Raw genomic sequence first — 26,697 nt, 5'->3', positions numbered from 1 at the left:
ACTGTGTAGCCCGTAAGTACCTATCAACAGCAGGAACCATACATTGACTAATCATTACCACCCATTCACTACCATTCTACCCAACCTTCATCTGTCATTCACCTGCTCACTTCTAGTCAACAATTTCTAGACAAATCCTGGATAACTACGTCTGTGTTCAAGAACAAATGTTCTTTTGTGTGTATTAATATTTCAATGCAGGACTTTCGGTAATAAGTCCATGGGAACAATTTTGTACTCTGAATATTTTCAAATGGGATATGAGAGACATCTTAGTATTTCTTCAGTCTTTTGAAATAATTATTCTTACCCAGGGAAGCTGTTCAATCTCAAGAAAGAGTAGCTTTTATATTTTAAAACCTCTGCTCCTTTATTTTGAAGGAACATTTATTTATCTCAATTTTCTTTTCCCCAGTAACATGTTCTCTCTAAGCAACATCAAGAAGTGTAAAAGTGTTCCTGTCCACAAGCAGCACTTTAGGAACAGTGTCTGAAATATCTGAGTGGTGTCCAACCATGGCAACACCTAAGAATAACTGCTGCTGCTGCTGCGTCACTTCAGTCATGTCCGACTCTGTGTGACCCCATAGACAGAAGCCCACCAGGGTCCCCCGTCCCTGGGATTCTCCAAGCAAGAACACTGGAGTGGGTTGCCATTTCCTTCTCCAATGTGTGAAAGTGAAAAGTGAAAGTGAAGTCGCTCAGTCGTGTCCGACCCTTAGCGACCCCACAGACTACAATCTACCAGGCTCCTCCATCCATGGTATTTTCTAGGCAAGAGTACTGGAGGGGCTTGCCATTATAACTAGGCTTCTTTTAAAAGGTACTCATGTCTGGGCTCCACCCAAACTAAATAATCAGAATCTTTGGCGGGAGGTGGGGGGGTTGCCTAGGCATTCAGTTCAGTCGCTCAGTTGTGTCCGACTCTCCACGACCCCATGAATCACAGCATGCCAGGCCTCCCTGTCCATCACCAACTCCCGGAGTTCAATCAGACTCATGTCCACAGAGTCAGTGATGCCATCCAGCCATCTCATTCTCTGTCATCCCCTTCTCCTCCTACCCGCAATCCCTCCCAGCATCAGAGTCTTTTCCAGTGAGTCAACTCATCGCATGAGGTGGCCAAAGTATTGGAGTTTCCGCTTTAGCATCAGTCCTTCCAATGAACACCCAAGACTGATCTCCTTTAGAATGGACTGGTTGGATCTCCTTGCAGTCCAAGGGACTCGCAAGAGTCTTCTCCAACACCACAGTTCAAAAGCATCAATTCTTCAGCGATCAGCGTTCTTCATAGTCCAACTCTCACATCCATACATGACCACAGGAAAAACCATAGCCTTGACTAGACGGACCTTGGTTGGCAAAGTAATGTCTCTGCTTTTTCATATGCTATCTAGGTTGGTCATAACTTTCCTTCCAAGGAGTAAGCGTCTTTTAATTTCATGGCTGCAATCAGCATCCACAGTGATTCTGGAGCCCAAAAAATAAAGTCTGACACTGTTTCCACTGTTTCTACACCTATTTCCCATGAAGTGATGTGATCAGATGCCATGATCTTAGTTTTCTGAATGTTGAGCTTCAAGCCAACTTTTTCACTCTACTCTTTCACTTTCATCAAGAGGCTTTTTAGTTCCTCTTCACTTTCTGCCATAAGTGTGGTGTCATCTAGGCATTGGTATTGTTAAAAAGATCCCTCTGGTATTTCTAATAATATAGGTAATCAACCAAGGGGAAGCTCACACATCACGATAGGTAATCCCTATTCATCACGCAGGACATTTCAAAGGCCTCTTTTTATAAGCCACTTGTGATCTCTACAGCAACTTACTCCTCCCTACGAGCTGGCCTAACACCCTGAGCTTACATTATAGTTACCTGCTTACTTGATTGTCTCACACATTAGATGCTAAGGTCACTAAGGCAGAGACTATATCTTATTTGTCTTTAATTCTATCTCCAGCACCTGACACAGTGCTTGTCTCACAGCAGGCATTTAATAAATACTTATTAAAACAAATCAACTGGTTAATCCACACTGACCAGATCTTAATTGCTATGCATATAAAAATTAAATCTTAAAAATCTAATTAGGATCTTTTTACAGTAACAGTTCAGTGACAATCTGGTATCAAGATGTCTGCATGCTATATTACAAACATCAAATATTCTGGACAAAAATATTTACCTTTATAAAAACACAAAAGCATTGACACATCCCTACTCAAACATCAGTATATAACTCAAATGTCTCGTTGGTAATGAAATCTTACTGCCAAAAGATAGAAATCTATAGGAATATTTATAATCTTCCTTCTTTCTTTCAGTCTCTCCCCATCACTTTTCTTTGCTCCTTCTCGTCTTCAGTTAAAAAAGGGTCCCAGAACAGGATGTCAGTATAGTCTGTTTTCAGGGCAGTTTTCATGCTATCAATTTGTTAGCCATTTGGAGAAGAGACAGGATGTCTAATGTTAAGAACATGGGCTTCTGAGTCAAGAGGACCAGCACAGATGCCTTTCTAGATGTGCAATCTTAAGCAAATGACTCTTCACCCTACCAACCTGAGTTTCTTCTATAAACTGATAATAATGGTAGTATCCACATGATAACACTGTTGTGAGGATTAGATACTGTGTGTGCAGCAATTACTATATAGCCTAATACAGATGCTAGTAATCATTATTACTTTTATTATTATTATCAAACAAAGAGTTAAGAGATCCAAGCTCCCCTTGCATTACAAAACAGCAATGAAATGCACAGTGAAGTTTTTCCCATTATTTGCTTAGAATCTAGAAAAGTCTTTAAAATTTACTCCCTAATCCAACCTTTTCCCATATCAACCATCCCAAATTGAACTCCCAATAACCTCAGATATGCAGATGACACCACCCTTATGGCAGAAAGTGAAGAGGAACTAAAAAGCCTCTTGATGAAAGTGAAAGAGGAGAGTGAAAAGGTTGGCTTGAAGCTCAACATTCAGAAAACAAAGATAATGGCATCTGGTCCCATCACTTCATGGGAAATAGGTGTGGAAACAGTGGAAACAGTGTCAGACTTTATTTTTTGGGCTCCAAAATCACCGTGGATGCTGATTGCAGCCATGAAATTAAAAGACGCTTACTCCTTGGAAGGAAAGTTATGACCAACCTAGACAGCATATTAAAAAGCAGAGACATTACTTTGCTAACAAAGGTCCGTCTAGTCAAGGCTATGGTTTTTCCTGTGGTCATGTATGGATGTGAGAGTTGGACTGTGAAGAAAGCTGACAGCCGAAGAATGATGCTTTTGAACTGTGGTGTTGGAGAAGACTGTTGAGAGTCCCTTGGACTGCAAGGAGATCCAACCAGCCCATCCTGGAGGAGATCAGTCCTGGATGTTCATTGGAAGGACTGATGCTAAAGCGGAAACTCCAATACTTTGGCCACCTCATGCGAAGAGTTGACTCGCTGGAAAAGACTCTGATGCTGGGAAGGATTGGGGGTGGGAGGAGAAGGGGACGACAGAGAATGAAATGGCTGGATGGCATCACCGACTCGACGGACATGAGTCTGATTGAACTCCGGGAGGTGGTGATGGACAGGGAGGCCTGGCAGGCTGTGATTCATGGGGTCACAAAGAGTTGGACACAACTGAGCAACTGAACTGAACTTAACTGAAAATCTACTCTTGGTTAATTTCTTTAGCTTCTATTAATTGAGATCATCCCACAATTTAAAAATGAGGAATAGCAACCACACTTCTCTCAATAAATGCAGTACCATACACTGGAAGCTATCCTGAAGGGAGAATCACAAGGTTTCTCTGGTAACTTTATTTTAAACCTCCTCATAAGTTTGATGTGGCTGAGGAAAATAATTTATGAGAAGTTTCAAAAAAATGTTACTTTAAAAAATGTAACAAAGTCCCCTATCGATGGGTAGGGATGACTCAGCAATCCCACTACTGGGCATATTTCCAGAGAGAACCATAATTCAATATAACACACACACCCCAATGTTCACTGCAGCACTATTGACAATAGGCAGAACATGGAAGCAACCTAAATGTCCATCAATAGGGGGATGGATAAAGAAGCTGTGGTACATATACAGAATGGAATGTTAATCAAGCATAAAAAGGAATGAAACTGGATCATTTGTAGAGACATGTATGGACCCAGAGGCTATCATACAGAGAAAGGTAAGGTACAAGAGAAAAATATCATACATTAATGCATATATGTGGAATCTAGAAAAATTGTACAGATGATCTTATTTGTGAAACACAGAGAGCAAATATATGGACACCAAGGGGGGAAGGAGTCGGGTGGGATGAATTGGGAGTTTGGGATGGACATGTGTACAACACTGGTAATATATATAAAATAGATAAGTGCTGAAAACTTACTAAACAGCTCAGGGAGCTCTACTCAGTGCTCTGGGGTCGCCTAAATGGGAAGGAAATCCCCAAACGAGGGGATATATGTTCACGTACAGCTGATTCTCTTTTTTGCACAGTAGAAACTAACACAACGTTGTGAAGCAACTACACTCCAGTAAAAATTAATTAAAAAAAACAGAGTCCCCTTTTGGAGGAGAGGAAACAAAGACACGGAAAAACTAAATATCCAGGCTTAGGTTATACAGAGAAGGAATGGATGCGAAATCCTTAAGACTCCTGCTCTGTGTAAGATATGCTCTGTGTATGATATGACTTTCACCCAGGAGACAATGACAAGATGTCCTAGATGAGAAACTGAGAAACTAAACAACTAACAGAATGGCACGTCACTGTGACTTGCAGGGCTTATGCTGAAGCTAAAGCCCCAACACTCTGGCCACCTGATGTAAAGAGCTGAGCCATTAGAAAAGACCCTGATGCTGGGAAAGACTGAAGGCAGGAGGAGAAGCGGACAACAGAGGATGAGACGGTTGGATGGCATCACCAACTCAATGGACATGAATTTGAGCAAGCTCCGGGCCATGGTGAAGGACAGGGAAGCCTGGCGTGCTGCAGTCCATGGGGCTGCAAAGAGAGAGACACGACTGAGTGACTGAACAACAACAACAAGGTATACCAGTAACAGTGTCTTCTCCACACTTCCGCCTACTCAGTAAGTGAGACGAGAGCGTGACTGGCTTGACTCTGCCTGCCTCACTCTTTCATGTGCATCGTTTTCAAAATGAAATGTTAAATCAAGACCTGGGATTTTTCACGTTCAGAAGGATGTGCTTTGATTAAGAGAAGGTGGGGTTGTTTGTTACAAAAGGACCAATGAACTCTCATGTAAGTTGTCCATACATCCTAGGATTTTAAGTAATTAATTTCTGCATCTATGAAAACGGTTGAGGTTAATTTAGAATAACAGAAGTGTTCAATTGTTTATTTGAATTATTATTACTTGAACACTGCTTGTACTTAAATACAGATTAACTGTTAGCAATAGATGTGCCTGGGGTTATTAGTCTGTAAAACCTATATTCAACAGGAAAATTTAAAAACAAAGTTACAAGCTGACCATGCCTTTAAAAATAATTGCTGAGGTAATAAATAATCACTCCAAAGATATTCTCATTTCTTTTAAAAATAGCTACAAAAGCAAATCACATAGCAAGGAACCGACTAGCCTATATTTTGAAGAAATTTTATTCAGGAGAAGAAACAAGCTATCGATAATTGAATTCTCTTCTTAATGTTGGCAACATGTACAGATATATAAAGTGCTTTCAATTTTATATGTATTTTTAGAAGCTGACTTTGTACCACAGTTAAACAAACTTTTCAATACTTATTTCCAACCCAGTGATCTGACTCTAATTCATTTCAGGCACAGAAATAAGAGGTGAAAGTTTGCTAGACTAAAAGGTGATCTGCTACTAACCAGCTACATGATGTCTTTCCCACTAAACTGCCTATTTTCAAACACCTTAAAATGGCCTGTGATCTCTAAGGTCTAACGTTATTTTAAGTTGCTCTTTTATATTACCTAACTCGGAGAAAGCAAGAGAGTTTCAGAAAAACATCTATTTCTGCTTCATTGACTATGCCAAAGCCTTTGACTGTGTGGATCACAATAAACTGTGGAACATTCTGAAAGAGATGGGAATCCCAGACCACCTGACCTGCCTCTTGAGAAACCTGTATGCAGGTCAGGAAGCAACAGTTAGAACCGGTCATGGAACAACAGACTGGTTCCAAATAGGAAAAGGAGTGCGTCAAGGTTGTATATTGTCACCTTGCTTATTTAACTTATATGCAGAGTACATCATGAGGAACGCTGGGCTGGAAGAAGCACAAGCTGGAATCAAGATTGCTGGGAGAAATATCAATAACCTCAGATATGCAGATGACACTACCCTTATGGCAGAAAGTGAAGAGGAACTCAAAAGCCTCTTGATGAAAGTGAAAGAGGAGAGTGAAAAGGTTGGCTTGAAGCTCAACATTCAGAAAACAAAGATCATGGCATCTGGTCCCATCACTTCATGGGAAATAGATGGAAAAACAGTGGAAACAGTGTCAGACTTTGTTTTTTTGGGCTCCAAAATCACTGCAGATGCTGACTGCAGCCATGAAATTAAAAGACGCTTGCTCCTTGGAAGGAAAGTTATGACCAACCTTGATAGTATATTAAAAAGCAGAGACATTACTTTGCCGACCAAGGTCCGTCTAGTCAAGGCAATGGTTTTTCCCGTGGTCATGTATGGATGTGAGAGTTGGACTGTGAAGAAAGCTGATCGCCGAAGAATCGATGCTTTTGAACTGTGGTGCTGGAGAAGACTCTTGAGAGTCCCTTATACTGCAAGGAGATCCAACCAGTCCATTCTAAAGGAGATCAATCCTGGATGTTCATTGGAGGGACTGATGCTAAAGCTGAAACTCCAATACTTTGGCCACCTCATGAGACAAGTTGACTCACTGGAAAAGACTCTGATGCTGGGAAAGGTTGGGGGCGGGAGGAGAAGGGGACGACGGAGAATGAGATGGCTGGATGGCATCACCGACTCTGTGGACATGAGTTTGAGTGAACTCCGGGAGTTGGTGATGGACAGGGAGGCCTGGCGTGCTGTGATTCATGGGGTCGCGGAGAGTCGGACACGACTGAGCGACTGAACTGAACTGACTGAACTGAACTCGAACAATGTAGATATTCACATCATACAGTATATTTGTGTTTTGCTCTTATTTTATGGCCAGATGAGACCTTCTGCTGCTGCTACTGCTACTGCTGCTGCTAAGTCGCTTCAGTCGTGTCCGACTCTGTGCGACCCCATGGACGGCAGCCGACCAGGCTCCGCCGTCCCTCGGATTCTCCAGGCAAGAACACTGGAGTGGGTTGCCATTAGTAGCGGATGACAACACGTTATCTTTTGGTAATATATAAATCAATCTGTTAAATGACTTTCTTTCTCCACTCTTTGTATTGTGCTTAGTTATATGAAGAGATGGTCTCACAGGCTGAAGTTTTGTTAGTGCCACAATACATCACCTGGATGACAACATCAGATACTATTACCTTGGACCTGCCATTTATCTAGATAAGCGATAAAAGACAGTGGCATCAAATTTTAAAAAGCCACTCTATTATCACTGCTCCTTGTTAGAAAAGCTATGACAAAACTAGGCAGTATTTTAAAAAGCAGACATCACTTTGCCAACAAAAGCCACATAGTCAAAGTATGGTTTTTCCAGTAGTCATGTATGGATGTGAGAGCTAGACCATAAAGAAGGCTGCATGCTAATTAAACAATTGATGCTTTCAAACTGTGGTGCTGGAGAAGACTCTTGAGAGTCCCTTGGACAGCAGGACATCAAACCACTCAATCCTAAAGGAAATCAAGCCTGAATATTCATTGGAAGAACTGATGCTGAAGCTGATATTCACTGGCCACCTGATACGAAGAGTCGACTCATTGGAAAAGACCCTGATGCTGGAAAGACTGAAGGCAGGAGGAGAAAGGGACAGCAGAAGATGAGATGGTTGGATGGCATCACCGACTCAATGGACATGAGTTTAAGCAAACTTTGGGAGACAGTGAAGGACAGGGAAGCCTGGCATGCTAGAGTCCATGGGGTCGCAAAGAGTGGGACATGAGTGAGCAACTGAACAACAAAAATATCACTGCAAAAGTTTCAGATACTTAAAGGAAACTAATTACTTGTGGATTTATACTGTTTCCAATATATTTAGATTTTTAACTTAGCACTGTAAATTATATAGTGTGTGTGCATGTTCAGTTGCTTGTCGTCTCCAACTCTTTGCGACCCTATGGACTATAGCCCACCACAGACTCCTTTGTCCATGGGATTTTCCTGGCAGGAACACTGGAGTGAGCTGCCATTTCTTCCTACTGGGGGATCTTCCCAGCTCAGCAAGTGAACCCACATCTCCTGTGTCTCTTGCACTGCAGGCGGATTCTTTACCGCTGAGTTGCCATGGAAGCAGGAATCTTACATTTCTTCCTGCTAATTTATGAAAATTAATTTCACTTTTTCTAAACAGAGAAAATTCCCATTTCTGCAAAAGATTAGAATCTTGCCCTTTAAAAAAAAAAGGCACTACTATTAGTTGAAGTTCAAATTTATTAGACAACCCAGTGTTGAAAGTACAATCATGACCTTGATTAATTTTCTAGATAAAGTTTCATGTTAATGTTCTAAAAACAAAAAAGAACAAATTTAAACACGTAAAGTAACTTTAATTACACTTTCATCTGATGTGAATAACTCTTTGAGTCTAGATGAGATACTCAACTGTACTTATACAGCTAGCTCTATGTTACTTAGAAGATGCCTCAAGTAAATCATTCAGCAACTATGAATCACAGTTACCAATCTATAAAATGTAATCATTATCCTTTGGTACTGACAATGTCTTGTTCACTGGTAAGGAATTTATCACAAACAAACTTCTAAACTATACCACAGTTTATACCATGAAACTTAGCCAATTCTTAATCTCCCAAAACAACAAAGAAAATGAAGATAATCAGGTTCACCAGAAATCTGAAAGCTGAATTTGACTTATAGGCTTTTTTATCCTAGTAATTCTACCATCTTTCAAAGCAGAGTACAAAGGTTTTGCTTTCTTCTTCCACCAGCATTTTTAATATAAGGCTTAGAACACTGGTAGACTGTTAAGAGCATGAAGGCTGACATACACACAGAGTCACATATCAGAGCACAGGCCTGAAAAAATAGAGTGTAATGTTTTAGCAGTGACTGAGCGACTGAACTGAACTGAATTGGTGATGGACAGGGAGGCCTGGCGTGCTGTGATTCATGGGGTCGCAAAGAGTCGGACACGACTGAGTGACTGAACTCAACTGAAGGATACATAAGGGACCTAAACTGTTTAAAGTGACTGTGGGGATCAGGATTAAGGAAACGAGAACATACTGTTTTTCTATTTCTACCTCTTACTATAAGTGATCTTTAAAAATAACAGCTATTTACTTCTTTTCTAAGTGAAAAATATAATAAAAGGCCAGGTCATTAGCATGAGGCTTAGCAGTGTTTTGTATATAGCAAGAACACAATAAAAAAAAGTTTCAGGAGAGGGGAAACAAGATGGTGGAGGAATAGGACGGCGAGACCACTTTCTCCCCCACAAATTCATCAAAAGAACACTGAGTAAAGTCCACAAAACAACTTCTGAACGCCGGAAGAGGACATCAAGCACCCAGAAAAGCAGCCCATTGTCTTCAGAAGGAGGTAGGAAAAAACATAAAAGATAAAAAGAGAGACAAAAGAAGTAGGGACAGAGCTCCGTCCCGGGAAGGGAGGCATAATAGAGAAGTTTCCGAACACCAGGAAACACTCTCACAGGCGAGTCTGTGGCGAGCCTTGGAACCTCAGAGGGCAACACAACCGGGAGAAAAAAAAATAAATGATTAAAACTCACAGCGTACGTGCTCAATGGTAACGCCCAGCGGATAAGCAGAGCATACACCTGCAGTAACAAGCGGGGGCTGGTCAGGGAGGAGCTGGCTGAACTGCTTACAGAAAGGACTGGGCCTGAATGCCGCGAGGGCAGTCTGGGGGAGCTGACTGGAGATAGCAGAGCAGACTGAGGGGTAGCTACCCCACGAAAAGGTGAAAAGCCCTAACCTAAGACTCCGCCAGCCCTGCTCACAGAACAAAGGACTGAGCAGAGCTAACCAGCTGTGGACGGCCCATCCCCCACCGAAACAGACAGGGGAGGGCAGCCAGAGCCAGAAGGGGGCAATCACGGCCCCAGAGAGGCATCCGATACCAAACTGCAGGCAGGCTTCATTGTTAACCAAGACTTTTTGGATTTCTGGCTGGTTAACATCTGCCTGAGAAGGTGCGCCAGTTGTACACCCAGAACACCGAGCGAGAGGGACCAGGGAGGCGATAAGTCACAGCGACTGAGCTCGCCAAACACCTGGTCACTTGAGCTGCTTAGACCGCGGAAGGCACAAAACACAGGCCCAATCAAGTCCGTGCCTTTGTGGAGTACCCGAGTACCTGAACCTGAGTGGGTTAGACCTGGGATGTGCATGCAACCCAGCGCCGGCCTCAGACAGCTATCGGCAGAGCAACCTAGAGCCTGTGCAGTGTAGACTGGGACAGCACACATGCTGTGAGCGGGGGCAAACCCAGTGTGGCCAGGACACTGTGAGCACTCCCTACAGAAGCCAGAGATATTCGTCTGCAGTGTTCCTCCCTTACCAGAGCAGGACTGAACAAGTGAGCCTTAAAAAGTGTCCACCACCGCCCCCTAGTGTCAGGGCGGAAATTAGACACTGAAGAGACCAGCAAACAGCAGCTAAAACAGAGGGAACCACCTTGGAAGTGACAGAGAAATCTAGAGGCTACTGTAAGAATAAGACTGAAAACCAGAGGCAGGAGAATTAAGTTCAAATCGTGAGAACACCAGAGAACTTCTGATTATAGGGAACATTAATCAATAGGAGCTCATCAAACGCCTCCATACCCACACTGAAACCAAGCACCACCCAAGGGTCAACAAGTTCCAGAGCAAGACATACCATGCAAATTCTCCAGCAACACAGGAACATAGCCCTAAGCTTCAATACACAGGTTGTCCAAAGTCACTCCAAACCCACTGACATCTCATAACTCATTACTGGTCACTTCATTGCACTCCAGAGAGAAGAAATCCAGCTCCACCCACCAGAACACTGAATCAAGCTTCCCTAACCAGGGAACCTTGACAAGCCACCCGTCCAACCTCACCCATAGCGAGGAAACTCCACAATAAAGAGAACTCCACAAACTGCCAGAAGACGGAAAGGCCACCCCAAACACAGCAATATAAGCAAGATGAAGAGGCAGAGAAATACCCAGCAAATAAAGGAACAGGATAAATGCCCACCAACCCAAACAAAAGAGGAAGAGATAGGGAATCTACCTGATAAAGAATTCCAAATAATAATAGTGAAATTGATCCAAAATCTTGAAAGCAAATTGGAGTTACAGATAAATAATCTGGAGACAAGGATTGAGAAGATGCAAGAAAGGTTTAATAAGGATCTAGAAGAAATAAAAAAGAGTCAGTATACAACGAATAATGCAATAGATGAGATCAAAAGCACTCTGGAGGGAACCAACAGAAGAATAACAGAGGCAGAAGACAGAATAAGTGAATTAGAAGATAGAATGGTAGAAATAAATGAAGCAGAGAGGAAAAAAGAAAAATGAATTAAAAGAAATGAGGACAATCTCAGAGACCTCTGGGACAATATTAAATGCCCTTACATCCGAATCATAGGAGTCCCAGAAGAAGAAGACAAGAGAAAATACTTGAGGAGATAATAGCTGAAAAATTCCCTAAAATGGGGAAGGAAATAATCACCCAAGTCCAAGAATCCCAGAGAGTCCCAAACAGGATAAACCCAAGGCGAAATACCCTAAGACACATATTAATCAAATTAACAAAGATCAAACACAAAGAACAAATATTAAAAGCAGCAAGGGAAAAACAACAAATAACACACAAGGGGATCCCCATAAGGATAACTGCTGATCTTTCAATAGAAACTCTTCAGGCCAGGAGGGAATGGCAGGGCATACTTAAAGTGATGAAAGAAAATAACCTAGAGCCCAGATTACTGTACCCAGCAAGGATCTCATTCAAATATGAAGGAGAAATCAAAAGCTTTACAGACAAGCAAAAGCTGAGGGAATTCAGCACCACCAAACCAGCTCTCCAACAAATGCTAAAGGACCTTCTCTAGACAGGAAACAAAGAATGAGTGTATAAACTCGAACCCAAAATAATAAAGTAAATGGCAACAGGATCATACTTATCAATAATCACCTTAAATGTAAATGGGTTGAATGCCCCAACCAAAAGACAAAGGCTGGCTGAATGGATACAAAAACAAGACCCCATATATGTTGTCTACAAGACACACCTCAAAACGAGGGACACATACAGACGGAAAGTGAAGGGCTGGAAAAAGATATTCCACGCAAATAGAGATCAAAAGAAAGCAGGAGTAGCAATACTCATATCAGATACAATAGACTTTAAGACAAAGGCTGTGAAAAAAGACAAAGAAGGACACTACATAATGATCAAAGGTTCAATCCAAGAAGATATAACAATTATATATGCACCTAACATAGGAATACCACAATATGTAAGACAAATGCTAACAAGTATGAAAGGGGAAATTAACAATAACACAATAATAGTGGGAGACTTTAATACCCCACTCACACCTATGGATAGATCAACTAAACAGAAAATTAACAAGGAAACACAAAAGTTAAATGATACAATAGACCAGTTAGACCTAACAGATATCTATAGGACATGTCACTCCAAAACAATGAATTTCACCTTTTTCTCAAGCGCAAACGGAAACTTTTCCAGGATAGATCACATCCTGGGCCATAAATATAGCCTTGGTAAATTCAAAAAAATTGAAATCATTCCAAGCATCTTTTCTGACCACAATACAGTAAGACTAGATCTCAATTACAGGAGAAAAACTATTAAAAACTCCAATATATGGAGGCTGAACAACACGCTGCTGAATAACGAACAAATCATTGAAGAAATCAAAAAAGAAATCAAAATATGCATAGAAATGAATGAAAATGAAAACACAACAACCCAAAACCTCTGGGACACTGTAAAAGCAGTGCTAAGGGGAAGGTTCATAGCAATACAGGCATACCTCAAGAAACAAGAAAAAAGCCAACTAAATAACCTAACTCTACACCTAAAGCAACTAGAAAAGGAAGAAATGAAGAACTGTAGGGTTAGTAGAAGGAAAGAAATAAAAATCAGGGCAGAAATAAATACAAAAGAAACAAAAGAGACCATAGCAAAAATCAACAAAGCCAAAAGCTGGTTCTTTGAGAGGGTAAATAAAATTGGCAAACGACTAGCCAGACTCATCAAGAAACAAAGGGAGAAAAACCAAATCAATAAAATGAGAAATGAAAAGGGAGAGATCACAACAGACAACACAGAAATACAAAGGATCATAAGAGACTGCTATCAGCAATTATATGCCAATAAAATGGACAACTTGGAAGAAATGGACAAATTCTAAGAAAAGTACAACTTTCCAAAACTGAACCAGGAAGAAATAGGAAATCTTAACAAAACCATCACAAGCATGGAAATTGAAACTGTAATCAGAAATCTTCCAGCAAACCAAAGCCCAGGTCCAGATGGCTTCACAGCTGAATTCTACCAAATTTTTAGAGAAGGGCTAACACCTATCCTACTCAAACTCTTCCAGCAAATTGCAGAGGAAGGGAAACTTCCTAACTCATTCTATGAGGTCACCATCACCCTAATACCAAAACCTGACAAAGATGCCACAACAAAAGAAAACTACAGGCCAATATCACTCATGAACATAGATGCAAAAATCCTTAACAAAATTCTAGCAATCAGAATCCAACAACACATTAAAAAGATCATACATCATGACCAAGTGGGCCTTATCCCAGGGATGCAAGGATTCTTCAATATCCACAAATCAATCCATGTAATACACCACGTTAACAAATTGAAAAATAAAGACCATATGATTATCTCAATAGATGCAGAGAAAGCCTTTGACAAAATTCAACATCCATTTATGATCAAAACCCTCCAGAAGGCGGGAGTAGAAGGAACATTCCTCAACATAATAAAAGCTATATATGACAAACCCACAGCAAACATTATCCTCAATGGTGAAAAACTGAAAGCATTTCCCCTAAAGTCAGGAACAAGACAAGGGTGCCTACTCTCACCACTACTATTCAACATAGTTTTGGAAGTTTTGGCCACAGCAATCAGAGCAGAAAAAGACATAAAAGGAATACAAATTGGAAAAGAAGAAGCAAAACTCTCACTGTTTGCAGATGACATGATCCTCTACACAGAAAACCCTAAAGACTCTACCAGAAAATTACTAGAGCTAATCAATGAATACAGTAAAGTTGCAGGATATAAAATCAACACACAGAAATCCCTTGCATTCCTATACACTAATAATGAGAAAATGGAAAGAGAAATTAAGGAAACAATTCCATTCACTGTTGTAACGAAAATAATAAAATACTTAGGAATATATCTACCTAAAGAAACAAAAGACCTATGTAAACTATAGAACATTGGTGAAAGAAATCAGAGAGGACACTAATAGATAGAGAAATATACCGTGTTCATGGATTGGAAGAATAAATATTGTGAAAACGAATATATTACCCAAAGTAATTTATAAGTTCAGTGCAATCCCTATCAAGCCACCAACGGTGTTTTTCACAGAGCTAGAACAAATAATTTCACATTTTGTATGGAAATACAAAAAACCTCGAATAGCCAAAGCAATCTTGAGAAAGAAGAACGGAACTGGGGGAATCAACCTGCCGGACTTCAGGCTCTACTACAAAGCCACAGTCATCAAGACAGTATGGTACTGGCATAAAGACAGAAATATAGATCAATGGAACAAAATAGAAAGCCCAGAGATAAATCCATGCACCTATGGACACCTTATCTTTGTCAAGGGAGGCAAGAATATTCAATGGAGAAAAGACAATCTCTTTAACAAGTGGTGCTGGGAAAACTGGTCAGCCACTTGTAAAAGAATGAAACTGGAACACTCCCTAACACCATACACAAAAATAAACTCAAAATGGATTAAAGATCTAAATGTAAGACTAGAAACTATAAAACTCCTAGAGGAGAACATAGACAAAACACTCTCCGACATAAATCACAGCAGGATCCTCCATGACCCACCTCCCAGAATATTGGAAATAAAAGCAAAAATAAACAAATGGGACCTAATTAAAATCAAAAGCTTCTGCACAGCAAAGGAAACTATAAGCAAGGTGAAAAGACAGCCTTCAGAATGGGAGAAAATAATAGCAAATGAAGCAACTGATAAAGGATTAATCTCCAAAATATACAAGCAACTCCTGCAGCTCAATTCCAGAAAAATAAACGACCCAATCAAAAAATGGGCCAAAGAACTAAACAACATTTCTCCAAAGAAGACATACAGATGGCTAACACTAACAAACACATGAAAAGATGCTCAGCATCACTCATAATCAGAGAAATGCAAATCAAAACCACAATGAGGTACCATTTCACGCCCATCAGAATGGCTGCTATCCAAAAGTCTACAAGCAATAAATGCTGGAGCAGGTGTGGAGAAAAGGGAACCCTCTTACACTGTTGGTGGGAATGTAAACTAGTACAACCACTATGGAGAACAGTGGAGATTCCTTAAAAAACTGGAAATAAAACTGCCATATGATCCAGCAATCGCACTCCTGGGCATATGCACCGAAGAAACCAGAATTGAAAGAGACACATGTACTCCAATGTTCACTGCAGCACTGTTTATTATAGCGAGGACATGGAAGCAACCTAGATGTCCATCTGCAGACGCATGGATAAGAAAGCTGTGGTACATTTACACAATGGAGTATTTTTCAGCCATCAAAAAGAATGCATTTGAATCAGTTCTAATGAGGTAGATGAAACTGGAGCCTATTATACAGAGTCAAGTAAACCAGGAAGAAAAACACCAATACATTATATTAACACATATATATGGAATATAGCAAGAGGATAATGATAACCCTGTATACAAGACAACAGCAGAGACACAGATGTGTGGAGCAGTCTTTTGGACTCTGTGGGAGAGGGCGAGGGTGGGATGATTTGGGAGAATGCCATTGAAACATGTATATTATCATATGTGAAACAAATCTGACGTGGTTGGGGGCTCTCCACCTCAACACTCTGGATTTAAGAGGCCGTTCCTTCTGGAAGTGTATAAATTAGCCTGGGATAGAACCCGCACACTGAATTTACTAATTAAGAAATGAGAAACCAGAACTATAAAGGTGGCATAGAAATACAAGAAACCATTCTTAAGTAATCTTTTAAAACTTTGAACAGAGTTACAGATTTTACCATTTGTGATAAACTGGTATATATAATTTAACCAGAACCGAAAGAAAATTAGTATTGTGTGAATTCTGAAGCACTTTCAACATGTTGTAGGAATAATGTGGACTTTCTTGAGTTTTACACATTCATAAGTAAATGGTCTGTATCTCGTGCCTTTGTTGGCTTTCTGTGAGCTGTTGTTTCTGGAAAGTGAGCAGCTCTCATTCCTGTAACTCTTGTAATCCAGTCATTCGTGTGCCTCCTTCCTGAGGATTCAGTATGGCTGTGGTGCTGTTATCCCTCTGATAGGAACTCTAACTCGGTGTAAAGCCCCAAAGGTCTGTTACTTATATTTATTTTATATTGTACTATATTTCATTTACAGTATTGTATTTGTTTCAGGCGTATAGCAAAGTGATACAGTCATATATATATATATGAATTAACAAAAGCAGTTCCCGTCTTTTGATGGGGTGCTCATGGTTTATAACATAAATGGCATTATTTTGAGAGAGGGATAACTTAGGTATGGCATTGGGTTTTTTTTTTCTTTTTGCAGCTTGAGGCAGTTGTAAAATAACTTAATGTAGCTTTTTACAACTGTGTATTCTATAGTATTTTTTCATTTGGTGAAATTTTAACTGTTAATGTTTTTGGCATTTTACTTTGTACCATTTATTAAATAAAAATTTTTTTAAAAAAGTTTCAAATAAGTGAGTTAAGGCATACAGTCTACCTTGAAGAAAGGAAACTAAGGAATATATTCCCACTAGTGGTTTAAGACCAGTAGACTGTTGATAGCACCCATGTATGTTTTACTGAGTAACTTTGCAAAATTCACAGCTTCCCTGAGCCCCAGTTTGCATGTAATTCAAATATTACTACACAGCACTTACAAACTGAGAAAATAACCAGTAAGTCTTACATTAGTGAGTTATAGTAAAATATAAAAAACACAGATACACATGATTAATAAAATTGTGCTTAAAACCTGGAAACTTAATAGAAATATAGAGGGGGTCATGTAGGAGAGTAAATGGAGTATTATATTGTGTGAGTTAACAAAAACCTTTTCATTTAAGAATAGTAAGCATAGTTCTGCCCTCTGGATTAACAAAAGCAGAAAGCTTTGCAAAACCCATGCAATGTACTAAGAAAGATCACTTAACTGATACAGCCCTCCCCAGTAAGTCAATTCCATGCTCCCGCGCAGCTCAGTGGCGGGAGACGTCACCAGCATAGAGTACCTTGAAGAGGTATTTGCAGATGAGACAGCCATCGGCAACTTTGGGAACTCTCTTTAAAAAAAATAAACAACAACACAGATATTTGAGAAACCTGACATGAAGTTTACAAAACCAAACTGAACAGCCCCAATAAGATAGCTACAAATAATCTTGATGCAGTAAACACCACTTACATCTATTACATAAGATGAATGAACTCAATTAAGATGAACATGGGCTCTACTCAGCATAGAAATCAAACTGGTCTCTTGTAGCCTATCCTGTTGGAGAGGCTGGGGTGTCTGTTACAAAAGAGAGAAGCTACTGTTCCCTGTTTATTTTCATCTCCATTACTGCTCCGCTAACATAACAAGCTAATAATGAAAGAATGCAAAATGAACAAGAAGCCTGCTGAATTTGCTAGCCATGCACCTCAGAATGTATACAAACAGCCAGGAAAGTTGCTCACTTATTGAACTATATGATTCATAAAGTTAACTTTAAAAATAAATGTTCTTTTTTACTGTTAAACTTTTCAAAAAGTTATAAAATTCATTTTAAGAAGCAGTTCTTTTATTGGTTTAAGAAGAGCTAAAGTTTGCATACGTTTTTCTGAATCATGAGAACAGCACTTAATTATTTAGTAAAATAATCCTTAGTTTAACCAAGGTTGACTAAATGCCATTTTTATGCAAAAACACCGTTTTTCCTACAGCTCCCAATTACTGTTTAAGAATCACCATCTGGAAAAGTACTATAAATTCTTGCCTATGTTTTTCGGCAATTCCCAGTTGAATTATACAGGAACACTCCAAAGTCAAATTTCGGAAGTCATACTCCCCACAGATGGTAACTTCTTTCATAAGCAAACACTGAAATTCCAATAGGACATGGTCCCACACCTTTCCAAATACTCAGACCTTTTATGAAACTAAACAGAAGCAACCAACCAAACACGGTCAGTAATGTATAAAAAAGTAAAAGGAAGGAGATATATACAGTTGTGCTACTGGCCACGTCTATGTCGTTACTATTCAGCTCTATCCTCCTACATCCATTTGCATCATTGCAAACAAATATTAAATTTGGAAACACCTAACCAGAAGGATCTATAACCAAAAGGTACTCTAGTTGAAGCCCACATTAAAATTGAATGCTCTCTCTACAACAAGCAAAATGAAAATCTCTTTGCATTAAATGTAAATCAGAACAGAATGCTTTTTGTTGAAAATGTTAAGAACACCAATTTTTAATGTTTAAACCACGTTTACTAGCTCTGCCTTGAAAGTAGTGTATCTTATCTGTAGTCATTTACATAATCAAAAAGTTATCAAAGTAAAAACAATTTTCAGGAAAACTGTGCTTAAAGTAATTTTACTTTAAAAAAAAGTCTCGAGTAAGATTCATCATGTTCAGATTTATGTCATGGTTTAATTAATCGCTGGTACAATATGGGACACAACCACTGAATCTATTATGAAGCTCAATTTATACTTTTGGGTTTTTTCAGCTGTTAACATGTTAGCCTTTATGATCTGGTTATGTGTAATATTTTGATTCTGGCTGTGGAACACCATCTGAAAATTTTAATAACTAAAACATTTCCACTTATTTGTAGGCATTAATTGCTTTGATCATAATTTAATATCTCACTTGAGGTCAGTTATAAGCAACCAGAAGTGTCCAGACCAAACGACAATCCACCAGATTCCAATTATCTGGAGTCACAGTTCAGCACCCCTCTCATTCTGTAGAAGGAAAGGTGAGGCCCAGAGAGCACCCACCTAGACCCAGCATATCTCTGTTCCCTGTATCCTCACGTTCATCTACTCCTTCGGCTGCAGACAAGATCTGAAGATGAGAGAATCAGTCGACTGGCTTTCCTGGTTAAACATGAGATCTTACTGCTGCGGCTGCTGCTAAATCACTTCAGTCGTGTCCGACTCTGTGCGACCCCATAGACGGAAGCCCACCAGGCTCCCCCATCCCTGGGATTCTCCAGGCAAGAACACTGGAGTGGGTTGCCATTTCCTTCTCCAATGCATGAAAGAGAAAAGTGAAAGTGAAGTCGCTCAGTCGTGTCCGACTCTTCGCGACCCCATGGACTGCAGCCTACCAGGCTCCTCCGTCCATGGGACTTTCCAGGCAAGAGTACTGGAGTGGGGTGCCATTGAGTTCTTACTACAGTCTCATAAATGGGAAAAATAATGGCACAGTACACACAGAGTGTGAATGGGGTAAATATTTTTCATATATAATTTAAATCCTTAGCTTAGATGGTGCCAAAAAATGTATACATATATGAATGGCAAAGCTTACATTATTTCAAAGTGGCTCAAGGAGTGGCTTGTTAGTAGAAAACATTCTCATTTTCAATTGAAATTAAAACTTTTTGTTTTAAAGTATACAATAATATTTATTTATATATTTTGTTTAAATTATTTATAATATATAAAAGACATTATACACAATATACCTTAACAAGAATATAGGTATATTAATATGTAAATACTTGAAATTTATTTACATATTTCATATATAATTTGTTACATATTTCATATGTAATTAATATGTAATACTATATATTCAAATCTATTACATATATATAATGTTATATATTTAACATTAAATATATAATGTTAGGACAGATGAGACAAGACCAAATATTTAAACCAAACAAACCAAAAATGTTTTGTTCAAGAACAAAAGTCATTCAAATGGACGATTATAATTATATAATATATAGTGATGCTAGGTGCTAGTTTCTAAACTTTTATCCAAAAGAAAAATCTACTCAGAAATGGATACGCAATAAAAGAATGCTTAATTATACTGAAGATACAGTATTTTCTGACTTGGAAAGTAGATACTTTTCAAAAACAAATAACTAAGTAAATCAACTTTATAATCTTTCTATTAACGTGGAAAATGGCCACCATACAGAAAAGACTACTGCTTTAAACAAATCAATCAGCCTCAGTGATAAGACTGAATATACTAATCCATAAATACATTTATTCTTTCCTTTTTTCATATTAGCCCTTGTTACAACTTTAGCTTTCTATTTATTTTGATTCCTCTGATGACTGAGCTAAATTATCATGATCGATAAAGTCTGATAAATGCTAACAACTATATAAAATGCGAACCTTTTGCCTCTGCTGTATTTAGTCTTATTTTCTCTTTGTGTGTATACTTTTCTAATAAGGCTACAAATATATGATTTTACTTTAATTATATAAAAGGTGGATTCCTGAAAAGATCCCTAGATAGATTTGTAAACTGATTGCCATTTATAAGGCAGATAACAAGACTGATAATCAACGATCAGATAGTAAGTCAGAATTTTCACAAGTATTCTTTTTAAACTGGGAATACCAGATAGAATATACTCTATTCTGCCATTAATACTAATAATGTTAAAGTTTGTATTGCTTGAAATTTTGAATCTTTAACCATGTATTTGTATGTAAGAGAAAAATCACTCAGTGAAGCAATATTTACAACTGTAGCATGCACTGTAATTCAGCTAACAATGAAACAGTATCTTTTCTATGTAGCCATTTTCCACTTTTTAGTAGCTTCAAAAATTAAAATATTATATATACCTTATCTTAAACTTTTGTTCAAGATAAAAACTTTCTGTTCTTAAAAGTTTGTTTTAAAATGCCATTTACAGGCAAATGTAGGTACATTGAAATAGTATTTGGTTATTTGATTCAACAATTTTTAAAAACTGAGCACCAAAATCATGCAAATACTTTACATTTGATAAGTCATAGGGACTTTAAAGAAAAAGAATATAGGAAGAATTTTAACCAAATAAAAATATTAGATCATATGCATGAACAACTCATGGAATTAGAAAATCAGAAAAATGTACGAACTGAAATTATGATGCTCTCCAAAAATGAATGAAAGTCCATTAAATTGTGAATCTTTTCCCTGTTCTATGAGAAATATTTACTTCCTTTAACTGAGCAATATTTGAGCATTAAGTGATCTAAATTGTTGAAGTTATGTAACAAAAATTTTAACAAGAAAAAACTTTCCATTACTGAAAATAAACAAAATATGATTTGATAATTACAAGTACTGTAAGTAGCTCTATGCTAATTTGAAAAATCATAAGATCAAACTGGAAATGTCCTATAATTTTTCTGGCAGAGACGCAAAGGGCTACAAACACAGGTAAACACAAACATGAATTACCATCAGAAACCATCATTTCCTGCTAATTCCAAAAACTGGATTACCTAATAGAATCACAAACTTTTAAACTCTATCCTATATTAGAAAAAAAAAAAAAACCACGCAAAATATCCTAGGCAATTTTATCAATAACAGCTATTATTTAATAAGTCTTTTCATAATGCTTTCTTCCATGTACTACTCTCTTCTCAGAACCCAACTCTAAATTGTAATTCTTTAATTTGAAGGACTTTTGAAGGGAAGTTCACAAAAAATAAACTTGAAAAACTCTCCAGGGGTAACCAGGTTTAAAACCATTAATAAACCTCTCCTTCTGTAAAAAAGAAAATGCTTAAATGTGAAGGTTAAAAATTCCTTGAAAATTATGGTTTGGTTCTAAAATATAACTTAAACTGGTATATATAATTTAACCTGAACCATAAGAAAATTAGTATTGTGTGAATTCTGAAGCACTTTCAACATGTTGTAGGAATAATGTGGACTTTCTTGAGTTTTACACATTCATAAGTGAATGGTCTGTATCTCGTGCCTTTGTTGGTTTTCTGTGAGCTTTAGTTTCTGGGAAGTGAGCAGCTCTCATTCCTGTAACTCTTGTAATCCAGTCATTCGTGTGCCTCCTTCCTGAGGATTAGTATGGCTGTGGTGCTGTTATCCCTCTGATAGGAACTCTAATTCGGTGTAAAGCCCCAAAGTTCTGTTACTTATTTTTATTTTATATTGTACTATATTTTATTTACAGTGTTGTGTTTATTTCAGGTGTATAGCAAAGTGATTCAGTCATATATATATATGAATTAACAAAAGCAGTTCCCGTCTTTTGATGGGGTGCTCATGGTTTATAACATTAAAAAAATAAAAAACTGTTTTGTTCATATCTCCAAATAAGTATAAAAACTTGAGATATCTTTCTTGCTCTTCACCTAAAAATGCCTACAACAAATAACACTAATTAAGAGTAGTATGACCATCAAATAGCTTCAAACAGGAGCAAATTACCATAAAACAATAAACTACCAATAATAATTATGTAAGAAGACTAATCTCAAGGGAGAAAAAAGTCATTGATAAAAATGGGCTATAAAATAAAGAGTTCCACATAATGTACATAATTAATTCTTTTTTATTCTAATTTAAAAAATTCATTCCACAAAACAAATTTAAAAAGTCATAATCTGGGGAGGATGGAGGTGGGAGGGGGGATCAGGAGGGGGGAACTTATGTACACCCGGGGCAAATTCATGTCAATGTATGGCAAAACCAACCAATATAATATTGTAAAATAATTTGCCTCCAATAAAAAATAAATTAATTTAAAAAAAAAATAAAAAGTCATAATCTGAAGTTAGGAAAAGAGATGAATAAACATGAACATTCAATCTCATTTGTAAATAAAAACAAATTAAAATAACAAAATGTATATATTTCATATTAATAGAAGACCAAAAATATTTTCCCCTTACCAAATTAAAAATAGCAATATATTGTGTAATGAGCATATGAGAAAACAACCATATATACTATTGTTGGTACAACCTGATAGACGATAGATAATATAGCAACATACATTAAACATAACATAGTACATATATATCATAATTTGCATACCTTTTAATTTCAATAATGACAATTCTAAGAATCCATTAACTACTATCATTAATAGAAAACAATTTTAAAGAATTAGAAAACTGTGAAGATTTTTTCACTTATATATGACAGCATGTTTATGAAAAAGAAATTTGGTAAAAAATTTTGATAAGTAAATATGACATTAATTATGGTTCATTTACACAACTGAATATTATATATTTGTTGAAAATAAAATGGAAATATAAAAAGAGAAGATAGATGCTCAAAAACCTGTACATGACTTTTCACAACAGTACTATTAGTACTGTTGCTATAGAAAAAAATGGAAACAATCTAAATGTCCACTAAATAATTAATGAATACACAAAATGTGGTGTATCTATATAATGGAACATTATTCAGCCATTAAAAGGAATGAAGTTCTGGTACCTGTATAAGAAGGATTAGCCTTGAAAACATGCTAAATTAAAGAAGCTAAACATAAAAGCCATATATTTTATGACTTCATTTACATGAAATGTTCAGAAGTAAATCCATAAGGACCAAAAGTATATTAATGGTTTCTAGGAAATGGGGTGGGGGGCTTGGGGAGAGAAAAAGGAAGTGACTGATCAGTGGATACAGAGGTTCTTTCATAATATAATGAAAATGTCCAAGAACTGACAGCAGTGATAGTCACACAACACTGGGCATATACTAAAATCCAGTATATTGTACACTTTACAATGGTTAAAATAGTGAACTTTATGCTAAATGAATTTAATCTCAAGTCTTAAAATGCTAATAAAACAAAATGAAGTGGAAAAATATAGTATGACTAATAGCAAAACACAAATCATAACAAAGAAAATACACATCTTGTCTATATATATATATTCAGATGTGATAGATACACAGAAAGTTACTAGCTGCAATTATATCTGGGATTTCTGGAAGGTTTTATTAATACTTCTATGGTTTTATATGTGAACCCCTCAACATTTTTACATGGAGTAGGAGTAAAAGGGAAGGCAGAGAACAACTGACAGTCCAAGAAGACGAAAGCATACATGGGCAGAAAGGGGTTAAATTAAGGAATCGTGCTAGAGCTTTATCATTTTCTTCCTTTCTTTCCTTTTTCTAAAAACACAGTAGAACATTAACAAGAATATAAACGAAGTCAAATAGTCCACATGGCCTTTATGGGATAAAATCTTAAAATGAAGAAAGAGGTTTTTCAAAAGGCATCAGAAAAACAGCAAATGATAAGAGCTATAAGCTTAGGAATACATAAAAGTATAGGAATATGATTTTAATCAAAAAAGATATATGAAGAATAGAAAACTTGAGTGATACTTCAATGTTTCCAGTTATGTTTTTTAAACCATACTTACAAACTGAAGTTCTCTGTTTTTAGAATCTACATAGCTGCCTATTTACTACTTGAACTTTAAATTGACTATCCTACATAGAGGTTAATTTTATTTCCTATACAATTTAAGGGGCTTCCCCCATGGCTCAATGGTAAAGAATCTGCCTGTCAATGAAGGTTCACACCCTGGGTCAGGAAGAGCCCCTGGAGAAGGAAATGGCAACCCACTCCAGTATTCTTGCCTGGGAAATCCCATGGACAGAGAAGCCTGGAGGGCTACAGTCCATGGAGTCGCAAGAGCAGGATACGACTTAGCAACTAAAACATACAATTTAAGACTTTGAAAGAAAATAACCATCTACATATAACCCTGGATGTTTCAAGAACATTTGAATGTTATGATTTTCTGAGATACAAAATCTGCTGAAGGTTTTCTACATGTCCAAGTATATAATGGAAGTACATTCCAAGAACAGAGTGGCCTTGTTCATTGTCTGAAAGCCAAACTTTGGAAACCTTCAGAGCCACTTTCTTTTCTATTGTGTCATGTTTTTTTGGCCTGAGTAGGTGAATTTTATTAGGTGACTTGTGTTCAAATGTTACTGCAGAAACAATTCAAGTCTCATTTTATGTGTGAACTAAGAATCAAAAGTTGGAAAACATTCAAAAATGAACAAAGAAAATTCAAGAACCAAAGGGAGAGGTTTATCTTTACCATTGTTTCTAACACTGTTTATACCACACTTCAAAAGGTGGCCTCATGGGGAGGTAACTATTTATTATTTAAGTCAGGAAGAACTTTGAGGTTCAAGCCAGTGTTCCTGAACAATGCTTAGGTATCATAACAGTTCAACTAAATTGCAGAAATTCGAAAATGTCAAGTCACAGACATTCTACCTTAAGAGTCTGAATCCAGATGCTATCAGAGAAAAAAAACAAACAAAAAAAACCCCACAAAAAACCAGCCCAGAGAATAGTACTCAGGGGATCAAGAAGTGGAAATTTCTCAAGAGTTCTGTTTTCCAACAAATATTCACTATGTGCCTACCATATCCCAAGCACTGTTCCAGAAATCAAGGCGACGTCAATGAACGAAACAAAGATCTGTAGCCTAACGAAGCTTATACTTTAGCAGAGGTAAGGGAAGACAATAAACAATAATCATAATGAGTAAATCACATATGTCAGAAGTTAAGACTTAAAAAAATAAGCAGGACAGGGAAAAGAGGTCAGGAAAGCTTCAGGTGAAAGGAGGTGAGGTGAGTTCTAATTTAAAATATGTTGGAAGGGTTTATGCTTCAGTGAACAGTTTTGAAACAGATGGGGAGTGAACCATTCAGATGGAGATGAGCAATGGTGTTCTATGATAGCAGTGTCTGGGTACTCAAGAAAAAGGGGACCAATAAGGCTAGAGCACAGCAATTTAAAAACAGAAAGAGGATTCTCTGTGCATAGTGTGACTAGGGAACAATGTTGAGAACTGAGGCAAAATCTAAACTCAAAGTGAGTCAGCAAGCCCAATGTTAGGAAGTTTAATTAGCAGATTAATTCATAGGAAATTTGATACATCAATAGTATCTTATTATATGTGGCCATTTGATATAACAATAGTATCTCATTATATTTGTTCCTTTTTTAATTAGTAGTATATTACTAAGTGATAGGCTTTAGCAGCAGCAGCAGCAGTCCTCTATGATACTCAGAGCTTTTTCATTTTAATCAGCCATTTTTCATATAACCTTTACAAAATTCACCACTATATCCCATCTCCATGTCACCTCGTTGAAGTTTTCAAGATGTTTTTTCAAGATTGTTTCTGACCACTTTACTGCTAAATTTCGTATTATTCTTTAACTGTCCGGTCTACAAAACACTACTAGAGTCAAAGTCACAGATGACATTTTAAAAATGAAATTAAAATTTTTTTAAGGCGCTTT

The 26,697-nt window shown here is 37.6% G+C and overlaps 1 protein-coding gene across 4 annotated transcripts in view; it reads right to left on the bottom strand.

Annotated features, from left to right (window-relative positions):
* RUNDC3B (RUN domain containing 3B) overlaps positions 1 to 26,697 on the bottom strand; it is a 179,132-nt gene that overhangs the window by 111,919 nt on the left and 40,516 nt on the right. The window contains exon 3 of one of the 4 annotated variants that reach the window (XM_055420596.2): positions 17,632 to 17,682. The exons of the other annotated variants lie outside the window; for them this stretch is intronic. Within the exon in view, the coding sequence (XP_055276571.2) occupies positions 17,632 to 17,682 (51 nt within the window). The remainder of the gene's footprint in view (positions 1 to 17,631; positions 17,683 to 26,697) is intronic. 4 annotated transcript variants of the gene reach the window in all.

Source organism: Moschus berezovskii, chromosome 3, assembly GCF_049115385.1.
Source record: "Moschus berezovskii isolate FMDL1 chromosome 3, NW_MosBer_1.0, whole genome shotgun sequence".
In the NCBI taxonomy this organism is placed as follows: Eukaryota; Metazoa; Chordata; class Mammalia; order Artiodactyla; family Moschidae; genus Moschus; species Moschus berezovskii.
This window is presented reverse-complemented; position numbering and strand designations above follow the sequence as displayed.